This window comes from Cyprinodon tularosa, unplaced genomic scaffold (assembly GCF_016077235.1).
Source record: "Cyprinodon tularosa strain WSP-4 unplaced genomic scaffold, ASM1607723v1 ctg560, whole genome shotgun sequence".
Classification (NCBI taxonomy): domain Eukaryota; kingdom Metazoa; phylum Chordata; class Actinopteri; order Cyprinodontiformes; family Cyprinodontidae; genus Cyprinodon; species Cyprinodon tularosa.
This window is the reverse complement of record NW_024039297.1, coordinates 394,659-409,734: the sequence shown is the minus strand read 5'-3', so window position 1 is coordinate 409,734 and position 15,076 is coordinate 394,659. Positions and strand designations below refer to the sequence as shown.

Here is a 15,076-nt window from a genome sequence, read left to right as displayed (position 1 = left end):
TCTAAACTCTGCTAAATAATATTAAGAAACTTAAAAAAAAGCATTTTCTGATCAATTATTCTGAAGATTTTAGGGTAAAAAGTCTACGTCTGCATCAACTATCAGTGCTGAGGCTTTTGGACGCTGGTTTTAAAGGAAAAGTCGCTCATATTCAGAATTCAAACTTCTGAAAGTTCTTTAAATCTGAAATGATTCCATCCTGTTCAATAAATGATCAGTGTTTTTAATTCAGAGTAATTTTCATGTGAATGTGCTTTACTGGAGGCATCCATGTTTGTCAAAGAACACTACTGCCAACTACTGGTTAGTGACGTCATGGTGCGGTATCGGCTGTTGATCAAGTCCCGGTGCTGTATCTGGTGTTTGTCACAACGCGCTATTATCCAAGTCATCTTGAAAACATTCTTCTTCCAAATGTTGGCTACATATTACGGGTTTTTTCTCTGGCCAGAAGTTCGATGGCAAATCCTCCCTCTTCAAGTTGGCGATCCAACGACCAACCCGTCCGTGGAGGATCAGGAATCAGAAAGGTGGAATAACTCTTTTTTTTTTACTTTTACCCGATGTATTCCAGCATCCAGCTGCCATGCACGTGGGCATTGTCAGTTTCACTATAGCTCTGGTGAATTTCAATGGTGAAGTCCTCTGGAAATCTTCAATAATTGTTGTTGATTGCAGATGTGTCTAGTAGTTCCCATTGATTTAGCTTGTAAAGCGGGGAGAATGGCGCTAGGCTTACCGCACCGTGACGTCACTGCTGGAAGATGGCAGGAGGGAGGGGCTACTATATTTGGGCAAAAATGATTGACACTAAATTCATTAAATCACTGCAAACGTATCAGTTTTAGGTATAAATAATGATTATTCTTTGCTGACCGGACTTTTCCTTTATTAGTGCTGTGAATTAGCTGTTGCTATTGCACCATGATGCAAACATGTGACTGCTGTTTCATTCAGTTCGTCTATGTAAATGTGTGTCTGTCCCTATCAAATAAACTTTAATAATAATATTCAGGTCGATGTTTTTGGTTTTTCCTGCTGGAAGGAGGAAGCAGAGATTTAAAGGTAACATCAGATTCTTTAATAACAAGATGCTGCATCACTTTGTCTTTTCTTGTTACATTTTGTTGGAACAACATCATTCGTTAAAGATTTGTACACAGTGAGCGATCTCCATGGTTGGGGGGGTGCTGGGATGTTTGTGCTGAGCTTGGTCCTTAGGGGCCCGATTTTCCCACCGAGCTTGAGAAAAATAACGTGGAATGTTACGGAGCAAGAGGCTCCTGCCTGATTATCGTCAGCAACAGACGCCGGCTGCGTCGGTCATCAACGGGAGACGACCGGCGGCCTCAGAGGAGCCGCTGCTGCGAGCAGGACGCCCTCCGAGGCCAGAATTTCACACGGAACAGACCTGAAGTTATTAACCCACAAACCGCCGGAACCGGATCAGAGCTGCAGACTTTCTCCTTCTGCAGATGGTGACCCGAAAACAGGAAGTTGATCTAAAACATTTCATTTAGTTCTGGTCAGTCCGGCGTTGATGGTCCCATTCAGTAAAAACACGTAAATATAAAACAAAAAAACATGAAACTTTTGTGCTTGTGTTTCATAAGTACTCCAAAAATAGGGACCGGTCCTGAAGAGCCGGTCCAGCGCCGCCCCCCCCTCAGACACACAGTATATAAGGTGAACTCAGTCACGCACGCACTCACTCAGTCACTCAGCCTTGCATAAGTTCACTGCCCACAGATAAAATGTAAAAGAGCACAAAAGGTATGAAAATGTAAGAAAACTTTCTATCGTATAAAAACAGGAATAATACTTTGTTTCTCCGGAGGTTAAAGGTTCTGCTTTAGCTGCTGTCGCTGCTCACGCCGCTGCTGCTGCTGCCGCCGTCGCTGCTGGTGCTGGCCGTGTCCGCCCGCTCCCGTTTGTGGATCTGCTCGTGCGCTTTGAGGTGGCCCGACTGGCTGAAAGTCTTGCCGCACTGAGGGCAGGCGTACGGCCGCTCGCCGGTGTGGATCTGCTGGTGCGCCTTCAGGTGGCCGAGGCGACCGAAGCTCTTCCCGCACTGCGTGCAGCCGAACGGCCGCTCGCCCGTGTGGATCTTCTCGTGGGTTTTTAGGACGCCGGAGTTGCTGAAAGTCTTGCCGCACTGCGAGCAGGAGAAGGGCTTCTCGCCCGTGTGGATCTGGACGTGGTTGCGGTAGCTGGTCTCCTTGGTGAAGCTCTTGCCGCAGTGCTGGCAGCAGTACGGCCGCTCGCCCGTGTGGCTCAGCTGGTGCGCCTTCAGCTCCTTGGACTGGCCGAAGCTCTTGCCGCAGGCGGCGCAGATGAAGGGGCGCTCGCCGGTGTGCAGCCGCTGGTGTGAGCGCAGGTCGTCGGCCTTGGTGAAGCCCTTGGGGCAGTGGGCGCACACGTAGGGCTTCTGGCCCGTGTGAATCAGCTGGTGGCGTTTGAGGTTGCCGGCCTGGCCAAAGCTCTTGCCGCACTGCGAGCAGGTGTAGGGCCGCTCGCCGGTGTGGATGCGCTGGTGGGTTTTCAGGTTTCCCAGTGTGCTGAAGTTCTTTCCACACTGGGCGCAGGAGAAGGGTTTCTCCCCCTGCATGTTCCTGGGTTTCCTCACAGTGGGACTCTGGGTTTTTGTCTTGATGAGCAAACCCGGCGCCCCTCCGGCCTGGCTGGCCCGCCCCGCCCCGTCCTGGACGGGCTGGAGCTCGTACAGCGTCCCCCCTCCGAACTCGGGGTCCGGTTTGCCCATCCCATCCAGCAGCAGGGCGTCCGGCCGCAGCTTGTTGAGCTCCGTGCGCAGCTCGGCCATGTGGATGGACTCCAAGCCGTTGTGGTGCAGGTGGGCCGACATGGCGGTGGACTCAGAGTACTCCGACTTCAGGGAGCCCAGCTCGTAGTAACAGTGCAGGTCCATGGCGTGGTCCGACTTGATGTACTCCAGAGTATCTGTAACCTGAGGAGGACAAACACTTTGCATCAAACTGGGTTTCAGAGAAGACCTGATGAGTTGGACCAGGAGAAGTTCTGACCCCTGAGTCCGGTCTAAACCCTAAACCTCAGCAGGACCTGAACAGACAAAAAGTATCAGTAACCAGGGAGGTTCTGAGGAAGCTGCAAGAATGGAGCAGAACCGGTGCCGACCAACGGAAGCGTAACTCATTCACCAAAGAAGATCTAACAGCTTATCTCATAATATTGAGATGTCATCATCATCGCTGAGCTACGCTACATGAAACCTGAACAATGATTGTGGGATTTAATCTGCTTTTATATCCTTTCAGTTGAGCGACGCTGGTAAATCCTGAGTTTCCTCAGTGTGGATGGAATTAGTTTCAGTTTGTCAGCATTGCGCAGTGAGTCCGCTCTACTCTGACCTGCTGGAAGTCGCTCTGTTCCTGCAGGAGCAATCAAACCAGCAGGGGAGGCTTTATGCTTAGAAATGAATGCATCTGAAATGCATTCCAGCCGCTTGGTGGCGTCCCAAAGAAATGTCCGCAGGTACCTTCTAGAAACCCTAGATCCTCCAGGAGAACAGCTGAGGCTTCAGACCTCGGTACAGAGAACTGCTCAGTGGAACAGATGCAGAGATCCTTAAAAAGCAACGATGAAGACCAGCTTTCTGAGAGACGCTTCATTACTGGCTGAAGATCAATAAGATAAATAAAATCTTGTAAATATTTCTAACAGCCTTCTGCTCTTTGCAGCCTGTTCTCTGCCGATGGGAAGAGTACGCAGAACATCGACAGATTAAAGACGTGACAAGGCGACTAGAGGCGCCGCGCCAAGTGCAGGGCCGACATGATGAAACACCGCAGGCTGAGTAGAGCCTCGTTTTGACCCGGTGTTGTGCTTAACTTGGTTCCCTCTGGGAATGTGTTCCCCTGCATTCATAGCAAACCTTCCTCAGATGTTTTATCCTTCCTTTATCATCATGTTCTAATAGATAGAAAGAAAACATCTAGAATCCAGATCTGTCAGACTAATGAATCATTTCAGGCACGACTTTGTTGACTTTGCTTAAATTAATTTTATTGGGATCCGTTTCCTCTGATCGTATGAAGTCATCGTCCACTAAAGCAAAACATCCCTCCTTAAACGTCTAGCTGAGTGGATCTGAGAGTGACGCTGAGGATCTACATCCTGTTGGGATTCCTTCCTGAACGCGACGCTGGCTGTCCTCTCAGCCTGGCTCCGCCCTGCAGCATCAGACACCAGGTGTGTGCAGCTCTCCTACATGTATACTAAATCATGAAAAATGGTAGATTTGTCATTATTCTAATCCTAATCAGAGTTTAAAGTGAATTTAAATATGATGAAATGAAGCTTTTTTCCTCTCTTCTGCTTTCATTCTTCTACGTCTTTACATGTGTGGGATTCAGGCGCTTTCATCTTTACACTTGAAGCTTCTTATGTTGAGAGTAAAACTGGACGTGTAACGAATAGCTGGGCCGTTTCTCACTGTGTGTTCTTGTGCGTTCTCGTGAAACGTCATCACCCTAGCACTGTTCTAGTTCACAAGAACAAGAAGACCAAGAACAGAGAAAGTCCCAGGATGTTGTCCTGGCCCCTCCCACTTTACCCAGCATACATCAGAGCAGACTTGTCTATTCCCGTCTGCAGCGGCCAGGGGCTAACGTTAGCCCGTCTGCAGCGGCCAGGGGCTAACGTTAGCCCGTCTGCAGCGGCCAGGGGCTAACGTTAGCCCGTCTGCAGCAGCCCTCTCTCTGCATAGCCATGTGTGAAAGACCGCTGCCTCTGATGGAGGTTTGATTGTTTTGTTTGTCAAAATGTTCATTTGATTTGTGTTTATCTGACGGTGTTCATTATTATTCCTCCACTAAATGAAACAAGTCATCATTTATTATTATCTAGAGACTATTAATAACAGGAGGTGAAATGCAGCTCCAAATTAGCCAAGCTAGTGGTGATATCAAACCTCTCTGTCTCAGTCACCATAGAAACCATCCCACGCCGTTTACTGATGTGTTTTTCTTTTCTTTAGACGTAGACCACATTATGTTTTTATTATATGAACATTATCTATCTGTTCTGGTTCTAGATTCTACACAGATTAGTTAAGTAGAGCTTTGCTTTATAGAATGAGACATTGTTTTTTAATAACTTTTCATAATCTGTTCCAGTTTAAATGTGGGAAATAGATTTTATGTGTTTATAGCGCAGAGACAGAAATGAAAATAATCTGCTCTGATCTGCTCATCCTGCCTAGTCGGAGCCTCTCTATACGTAGTCCTGGTCACATGGGAAAAAAATCGGATCGGAGATTAAAAAGTCGTATGCAACCGGTGTGTTCAGAGCTTTAAGGTATGGTGGAGGATTTTCTTGAGATTTTGTAAAGACCTGCCCTCTCCTCTTTCAAAAACAGGCACATGCAAATCCCTGTAGGTGCTCCCAAGAGGGAACGCCTGTTAAACGAGTGTGAGAGCGTGCACGGGCCCATTTCTCCTCATGCACGCTCTGTTTAAAAGTTGCTGTTCGCATCATTCATCAAAGCTTACTTTCCTAAAGAAGATTTGCAATTTTTCCACCATGTCAGACTCACCAGCGGTAAGAGAAGATTGGGACGAGCACGAAGGACGGTGTAGGTACCAGATTGACTCGGGCTGCCAGATTGACTCGGGGGCCTGCGCCTTTTGATGACGTCACAATGCATAATTGTTTTAACGTTTGCACAATTTCGCGAAACATTTTGATTGGTCTGGACAGCTTACTAAAGTAATTATAGCGGGGTGTAGGTTTTTATTCGAAAGCGGGATTGCGGTTTGTAAACGGACAATTTTACGAAGAAATTCTCCATGCTCCCTGCGCCTTCCGATGACGTCACCGAATTCGCCATGGGCCTTGCGCCTCCCGATGACGTCACATTATGGCAACGCCACTCAAACAAACTACATTGAGCCCGCGGTCTGCATTTGTAACGAGAATAAATAGAGACAGCGGGCGCAATGTAGTTTGTTTGAGTGGAGTTGCCATATCGTTACGAGTGGCGTTGCCATATAGTGACGGGCGGAGTTGCCATATTATGACGTCATCAAAAGGCGCAGGCCCCCCGAGTCAATCTGGTACCTACAACGGCCTTACAGAAACACATCACCTCAATGATTGACAGCTAGAAGGACCACTGATTGAGATGATCCACCCAGAAAAGGAATATCCTTTACTATACCTTTAAGTACAGGACGCTATGACGTCACATGCGAGCGTGCTCTGCGTTTATGGAAGCAAACATGGACGGTAGCGCTGGAGCGCATCTAGAGATCTTTCCTTTGTTTCCCATCCTCTGCCACGGATTTAACAGACAATCTTTCCAAGAAGAATAAAAATAAATATTATTTTCTGCATCATCGTCCGCCATGGTGGTTGTTTTTCTTGGCGCTTCTGCGTAGCGAGACGCAGAATAGTGACCTTTGTCGGGTATTAATGGTGTTCAGGTGGGATGACTGCGACCTGCTCAGACACAGGTTGCATGAAATATCAGATTCGTATCGTATTGAGGACCACAGGGTCCAGCGTTCTGGGTCGCATTGGAAGGAATGGGATCTGTGCTGCTCAGTCGTTTAAAGATCACATCCAGGTGAGCAAAACAAATGATATTCGGTTGACTTCAGACCGCTGTGTGAACGCAGCCTCAGACTTCATGGGTTTGATTTTTATATACTGGTAGAAAATAAAGGATCAACATAAAAACTAAAAGGTTGCTGGATTTAAAATTCATGGAGAAGTTCAGACTATTTTATCCACACAGAAACTTTATGATTGTTCCACTGAAAAGAACCAGAACCTTTTAGCTCCTCTGGTTCTGCTGGTTTCTGTCAGAACTTTCTGCTCTACAGACTCAGGCCGTTTCCCGATTCACTAGAACGCCAGCACGGACTCGTGTTCTCACCAAGTCTGTTCCGGAGAAGAACCCAGTAAAGTCTGGACGCAGCATAAATCTGGGTCAATTGGAACAGACGCGTACTGATGACATCACCACATTTAAAGCTAGTCTGGAGCTGCAGTTAACCTCCTGTTATTAATTAGGTAATAAATGAGGACTTGTTTCATTTAGTGGAGGAATAATAATGAACACAGATAAACTTCTTTGGCTGCTGCAGACGGGCTAACGTTAGCCCCGGCTCTGATGCATGCTGGGTAAAGAGGGAGGGGCCAGAACAACATCCGGGGAACATGGGAACAGTGAACTGGAACAGTACTAGGGCTGAGGCTGATGACGTATCACGAGGACACGAGGACGCACAAGTACTCAGATTGGGTCTGAGGTTCTGCTGCGGGTCCAAACGGACCCGGCGGGTCAGGTACCTGGGAGATGTAGTCGAACACGGAGCACGGCTCGTAGTGCGACTTGTAGTCCAGCTCCGACACATTTGCGTGGTGAAACGGGCCCAGGTGGGGGTTGCCATGGTGACCATGGTGCTCAGACTTGATGTAGTCGAGGCCGCTGATCTCCATCTTGATCTGGTCGTGGCCTAGCTCGGCGGTGGACAGCGGCTGGATCTCCGACAGGTCGACGGTCCGGATGGGGTCCAGGTCCCCGTCCTCCGGCTCGCTTTTCACGCACGGCAGCATCACCAGCGGCTCGGCGATCTCCGCCGCCAGCGAGCTGAGGGTGGGCGTGGGGCAGTCCGAGGAGAGGAGGGCCAGGCCGGGCGCCGAGCCGGCGGGCCCCGGGCCGCAGTCCACCTGCAGGGAGGCATCCAGAGGCGGGGGAGGCGAGTCGCAGTCCTGCGGCAGGCCGAGGCTCAGACACTCAGCCTCCAAGTCCGTCATGGCGAGGGGCGGAGCCGAGCCTCCTCACCGCACCCCGAACCTACACCTGAAGAATCGCTGAGGTCGATAAGCCCCGCCTCTTCTCCTCCTCCTCGCTCCACGACCGCTGGAAGGCTCGGTTCTGATCCGAAGGTTGAGAGGAATCCAGAGATGGCGAGGAGGCGGTCCGTGAACGCAGCGCCGTCACCCAACTGGAAGCAGCCTGCGGAGAGAGGAGCAGAGGTCAGGAGGACCAGAACCAGGACCAGAACCAGGACCTGGACCAGAACCAGAACCTGGACCAGGACCAGGACCAGGACCAAGACAAAGACCAAGACCAGAACCAGAACCAGGAGGCCATTTTTTTATTCATCAGCCTCAATGAAACGGATCAACCTTTCCGGCACGTTTCTTGACTGAAGCATTGATCCGTTTCAGACCTGCTACCAGAACCAGGACCAGGACCAGGACCAGAACCAGCAGGAAGCTCCAGGCCTCTTTGCTCTAAGCACCACTCAGTCCTGGATCACATCTTTCACTTTACCAGCATGGAGCCAGAGATCCAAAGGGCCCCTGTGGCCCCGGAGCAGTTTAACCTTTGAAGGTAAAACGTGATCCTGGGAACCAATCAGTGATGCTTTCAGCACGTTAAACTAATTTGGCCCCTCTGGGCCCCTGATCTCTAGGACCGACACAGAAACGATTCTCCGATTCTCAGTTTCAGTTCTGCTTCGGTTTTTCTTGTTTGTCGACTGAAAGTTATTTTCCAGCATTTATTGAAACATCAAAAGTTCCTGAAAGCAGCCATGATGGAACGGCTTCAGAGACAGGAAGTGATGTAACAGACTGAACCACGCACTGACAGAGAGGATCTATAGAGAGGATCTATAGAGAAGATCTATAGAGAGGATCTATAGAGAGGATCTATAGAGAAGATCTATGGAGAAGATCTATAGAGAGGATCTATAGAGAGGATCTATAGAGAGGATCTATAGAGAAGATCTATGGAGAAGATCTATAGAGAGGATCTATAGAGAAGATCTATAGAGAGGATCTATGGAGAAGATCTATAGACAAGATCTATAGAGAGGATCTATAGAGAGGATCTATAGAGAAGATCTATGGAGAAGATCTATAGAGAGGATCTATAGAGAGGATCTATAGAGAGGATCTATGGAGAAGATCTATAGACAAGATCTATAGAGAGGATCTATAGAGAGGATCTATAGAGAAGATCTATAGCGAGCATCTATAGAGAGGATCTATAGAGGATCTATAGAGAAGATCTATTGAGAATCTATAGAGAGGATCTACAGAGAGGATCTTTAGAGAGGATCTATAGAGAATCTAGAGGATCTATAGAGGATCTATAGAGAAGTTCAATAGAGAATCTAGAGGATCTATAGAGAGGATCTATAGAGAAGATCTATATAGAGGATCTATAGCGAATATCTACAGAGAGGATCTATAGAGAAGATCTATAGAGAAGATCTATAGAGAAGATCTATAGACAAGATCTATAGAGAGGATCTATAGAGAGGATCTATAGAGAAGATCTATAGCGAGCATCTATAGAGAGGATCTATAGAGGATCTATAGAGAAGATCTATAGAGAATCTATAGAGAGGATCTACAGAGAGGATCTATAGAGAAGATCTATAGAGAATCTATAGAGAGGATCTACAGACAGGATCTTTAGAGAGGATCTATAGAGAATCTAGAGGATCTATAGAGAGGATCTATAGAGGATCTATAGAGAAGATCTATAGAGAATCTATAGAGAAGTTCAATAGAGAATCTAGAGGATCTATAGAGAGGATCTATAGAGAAGATCTATATAGAGGATCTATAGCGAATATCTACAGAGAGGATCTATAGAGAAGATCTATAGAGAAGATCTATAGAGGATCTATAAAGAAGATCTATAGAGGATCTATAGAGAAGATCTATAGAGAGGATCTATAGAGAGGATCTATAGAGAGGATCTATAGAGAGGATCGAGGCCAACATCAATATTAATGCAGCTGAGATGGTAAATAATCATTATTCATAAAGATGTTAAGATTATATTTATTAAGGGCTGAAACAATCAGATTAAACTTTATTTATCATTTAATAATTGTTAAATAATTTTGCAATCCAATCACTACCTAGAGTTATGGTACATAGACTCTATAACCGACCACTGCTGAAAGAATTAGATACCTACAGCAGTAATTCTAACAAAACTCTACAAATATATTTCTATACACATTAAAATATAGAGACATAGATTTAGCACAATAAGTTTTTGATATATTCCAAATGTGTGTTTATTGGGAAATAATCAATTTAAATCATTTGAAAAATAATTGACAGATTATCGTATAAATGAAATAATCAATAATCATACAAATATTTAGCATGAAAAGAATAACAGAGTGGGAAAAACAGATCCGACAAACACCCCATGATCCCCATTAGTATAGTTCTTCTGATATAGGCTTAGACTGCTGGAGGACATAGGGACCCCTTTTTCATCATTCTGCTTCATTCTATCTCTATTCTCCCACTCTGCAGAATCTGTTAGATCAATCTCTAACGTTCTGCTCTCTCTGCTTTTTCTCATAGTAGCTTCATCTGGTCTGTTCCTGTTTGGCTGTGACTCCATCCTGGAGAGAAATATCAGCTGTGCTGCTGCCATCACCACCTTTGTTTCTAAATGTTGGAGCTTGGCCTGTTTTCCAGTGTAGTCCTGTTTCTCTGACTGTGACTAACTGGATGTGCTCTCTTCATCCTCTGACATGGGAGCTGGCTCGGAGCTCGTCTGCCTGGCTGTGTGTTTCCTGGACGGGGCCGCCTGTGGAGCCTTTTGTATCTATGCTTCTTTTTCTATGTCTGCTTCTGTCTCCTTGAACCCCAGTGGGCCTCAGCAGATGGCCGCTCACACTGAGCCTGGTTCTGCTGGAGGTTTCTTCCTGTTCAAAGGGAGTTTTTCCTCTCCACTGTCGCTACAAGCATGCTTAGTGTGAGGGATTGCTGAAGAGTCAATGAGTCGATGCAATCAGCTGGTTTTCCTTAGATAGAAAACTTTGAATCAATCTGACTGGATGATCTGGTGAACTGGAAAGTGACCTGAGATGACATGATTTGAATTGGAGCTATAGAAATAAACTGAATAGAATTTAAATGAAATAAAAGACATTTTTAATTTTTATCCCCTGGTTTATTTAAAAAAAAATCCTGATTAGTTATTTTAATCATAGAGGAAATTAGGTCAAAGTTTTTTCCCTAACCTGGAAAACAGTGAAATCGTTTCCAGATCCCAGGAAGTGACCCGGAGGTGCTGACCGTTACCTGGCTGCTGTCACAGCCACGCAGCCTCACGCACACTGACCCACGCACGGCGGCGGCCGTCCCCTCCAGCCGCGGGTCTCCCTCCGCCTCCAGCTCACCGTTTCCTGCGGAAAGGTGCTGCTGTGTGCGGAGGGAGCCGCAGCAGCAGGGCCGAGCTGTTAGCCTGTAGCAGCTAGCCAGTGGCCATCTTGTTTACCGAGCAGCAGCGCAGCTAGCTACAGCTAGCATCCCTCTGAAAGTGAGAGTGCGGCGGCCGCAGCGGGAGGAGCTCCATCGGCCGCTTCCAGCCGCCCGGGGCCGCTTCCTGCAGGGAGCAGGGGGCTGCTGACATCCGGGCACCGAGCAGCAGAACCGGGGGCGATCACAGCGACGGCCCGGTCCCCCATCAGACCGTTAAACAGGCTCCGAACCGAGCGGAGCTCCGCGGCTCGGAGCTGAGGAGGAAATCCCCGGAGAAGGAGCCTCTTACCTGCGGCTGGTCCGCTTCATGTTCCGCTAATCTGGCTTTTCTCGGTTCGGTTCGGTTCGGTTTCCCCTCCGCCGCTGTAACTCAGTCCTCCGGACCCGCCACGTCCACCTCGGCAGAACACCCTCTCCTCCTCCTCCTCCTCCTCCTTCTCCTCCTCTTTCACGGACTGATTCCCCTCCCTCCTTCCTTCATACCTTCCTTTCCTCCCTCCTTACTGCCGCTCGTGCACACACACCCGATCAGGCGGGTATCTGGGTCACCATGACAACAGCGGCGGTAGGTGGGTACAGCTGTGTGGACGCGCGCGGAGCGGGCGCGCGCAGTCCTCTCGCGCTCTGCCTTTTGATCTTTTGATCCACATTGTTCCGATCGCACGCGCCGATGTGCTAATTAGAATTAGTGGATGAATGGGGAGCAGCACGCGCCCCGCTGAGGAGAGCGCGAGGCAATTATCGGATGTGACGTCACACATTTTCAGGCTGAACTGCAGTTTTTCTGTCCTTTTAAATCACTTTTTTATCTATAAATTTTTATCAGCTCCTAATTTAAGTACCGCTGTAATGATTTATATGCTATAGTTTAATTAATTGTTCATATTGTTATACTATTTTATCCAAATATGTATTAGTTTCAGTATAATCATTTGATAGATGCAAATACATTTCATTGTTTTGTACTTGTGACAATAAAGTTGAATTTGATTCTATTCATTTCAACCAGTTTATGTATAATCTTATTTTTTTATCAGGGGTGGATTTAGGAAATTTGGGGCCCTAGGCAAAGACAGACAGGGGGCCCTCTGTATTGAAAAGACAACAGACCCATTATGCATAGATCTTGAGGTTTAATTTTTGTTTGTATTTTATTTGAAATATGATGCTTTTTAACTTTAGATATTGTTTTGAAATGTTTTTTTAATTGTTGGAAATAAAATAATAAAAACAATAAATAGATACCTATTGTGTCTGTGTGAACCTGGGGCCTGTTTCAGAAAGGAGGTTAAGTGAAAACTCTGAGTTTGTTAACCCTGAAATGAGGGAAACTGAGTTTTCTGTTTCAGAAAGGGAGGTAAGTTAAACCTGAGAAAGCAGAGTAAGTCAAACCCGTTTCTGAAAGAGAGGTAACTTATACTCAGAGTCAGTTACCATGGCAATTTACTATGTGAACTCTGTAAGCTGGTCGGGAGCAGGTTTTCTTCAGAAAATCCAGAGTTTATTTTGGTCTCCTCCCTTTTTTTAAAGAGGAAGTGGTGTTTAAACACCTCATTGATTTTTTGGGGACATACAGTATTCATTGCACACATTTCAGTCACGTAGAGCGCATCAAAGGGAATGAAATGGCATGTCCTTTTATGGATGATCCTGTTTTTAAAGCCAGGTAGCTACTCTACTCCCATGATGTGCTCAAGGCTTACCTGCTTGAAGTATGTTTTTATATTTCATTTTCAGCTGCTGCCATGTTCTTTTGATGCCTGCAGGATTGCACCTATCCATGAAAACTAAATTAGGTTTAATAAAATACTGTTCTTCCAATTTCACCTCTGATATTATAACAATTGGGTAAGTTACTCTAAAATAGTTCTTAATTACTAACTACAAATTTTATCTTCAACAAGTCTAATTAGATTAATGTAATAATTACTGTCTCTAGAAAGTATTGGTCTACTTACTAATTTGTTTTACTTACTTATTAATTACTTTCTAAATCCCAAATCAACCTCAAGAACTTGAACAATACAAGGAGAGACAAGAAACTGCACTTCTAATGCTTTCAAATAAACAATATTCAATTGCATGAATTAATCTTAAATTGACCAAAGTGTGTAACTAGAGGGAGAAAGTTCAAATCAAAATATACCTTTTAAAATTTGATATTAAATCCACTATTGTTTTATAGTCTTTAATTTAATTACAGTATTTATATGACTTAAGTAACTTAATTCATTACACCCAACACTGTATAAAAGTAATGAAAATGTAAACTTACGCATTGACTCTAGCAGCTATTTTCACCCAAGCTAACTCTCTCTCCTTCGCCGCTGCAGCCGTGTTGCTTTTTTTTTTTTTATACATGTTCAAATTCTGCATATGCTTGCATAAGCACATCCAGTTCTGCTGGTGAGAAATATGCACACCTTTTTTTTGTCTGAGGCTGTTGCCATGGTGACTCGTAATATCTGTGCTCCATTGATAATGGCTTTTTATAGTTGTGGTGCACGCGCTTAACTCAGAGTCAGTCAATTTAGAGTTGATTGAACTAACTCATTTCAGCTGTTCTGAAACCGGTGCATCACAGGGGGTGGATTTAGGACATTTTGAACCCATGGGCATAGGTTTGAATAGGGACATGTCCCTAACAAAATTTTGGACCGACCTACTTGTCCCTACCAATAATTGGATGTGAATAACATGTTTATAATCCAGCGTTGTTGCAGCAGTGGCTTCTTTTCATCTCTCAAAAACTTTTTTTTCTTTCATAAAATTAAATATTCTGAGACAGGAGTTCTGAAACCTGCTGTTAAAATGAACAAAGACTGTAAACTATCAACATTTCTGATTCCCTTTACCGCTATTTCGTTATTACTTTTTTCAGTTTTTGCTGGAGTATAAATAACAGCTGTTATTTCTTTTATAACACGGGCTGCTCAGTGGCTAATGTAGCTGTTAGCAACAGGACTGCATCAGCAGGCAGCAGAACAAGTCACCAAGACGGCGTCTTTTACTGAAAGAGATTAATTCCCATATTTTCCTAGATTGTGGACCTTAAAACAAGGAAGAGAAACACGGTTAAAACACATTATTAAAGTCTACAAAGTCTTTCACTGTTCCTAACACCACCTTGTTTTCATATTTTTCCTGCATGGATGCCCTGAGATGTACGTCCATAGATGATGCTGTGCTCCAACAGAGAAAGAGATGTCATTAAACCCAGACGCTCCCTGGCACTGATGGAAAAGGAGAAAAAATCCTAGCTTTCTGTTTTTTTTTTACTTCAGTAGAACATTTTCATTCTATGATTTAAATGTATTTTTATGATTCATCATACTCTATTGGTCAACCTGTTGGTGTTTCTATAAAAGCAATACTAACCCCTGAGGTTGTGACTGGCTAGGAGGGGGGCGGATGCTTTGGCAAGTTGGCTACCTGCTCTGGTGTCTGTGTTTGATACCAGGGGGGTGGGGATTATGGGGGTGGTGTTTCAGGCTAGACCTGATTTACACCTGGACACCTGGCAGCACAGAGCGGGACAGAAAGAGACTGAACAAACTGGAGAAAAAAAGGCAGTTTCTGTCCCAGGCTGCACTCTGGACTCAGTGGCTGAGAGGAGGGAGCTGTCCAAGCTTCCATCCATCATGGACGCCACCTTCCACCCTCTGCAGCAGACTGGAGAGCAGCTGAGCAGCTCCTTTAGTCAAAGACTTTTACAGCCTGTTTGGAAAAAGGAGCGCTACTGCAGGTCATTCATCCCTGCTGCAACCAGACTCTAATTAAT

The 15,076-nt window shown here is 45.7% G+C and overlaps 1 protein-coding gene across 1 annotated transcript; it reads right to left on the bottom strand.

Moving 5' to 3' along the window:
* Positions 1–1,058: 1,058 nt before the first annotated feature.
* Positions 1,059–11,924, bottom strand: si:dkeyp-113d7.1 (uncharacterized protein LOC407709 homolog). The gene is made up of 3 exons (XM_038305638.1): positions 11,585–11,924; positions 7,333–8,002; positions 1,059–2,965 (listed from the first exon to the last, which is right to left on the bottom strand). Exons 2-3 carry the CDS (start codon positions 7,798–7,800, stop codon positions 1,853–1,855), a joined length of 1,581 nt encoding a protein of 526 aa, XP_038161566.1. The 5' UTR covers positions 7,801–8,002; positions 11,585–11,924; the 3' UTR covers positions 1,059–1,852.
* Positions 11,925–15,076: the final 3,152 nt, after the last annotated feature.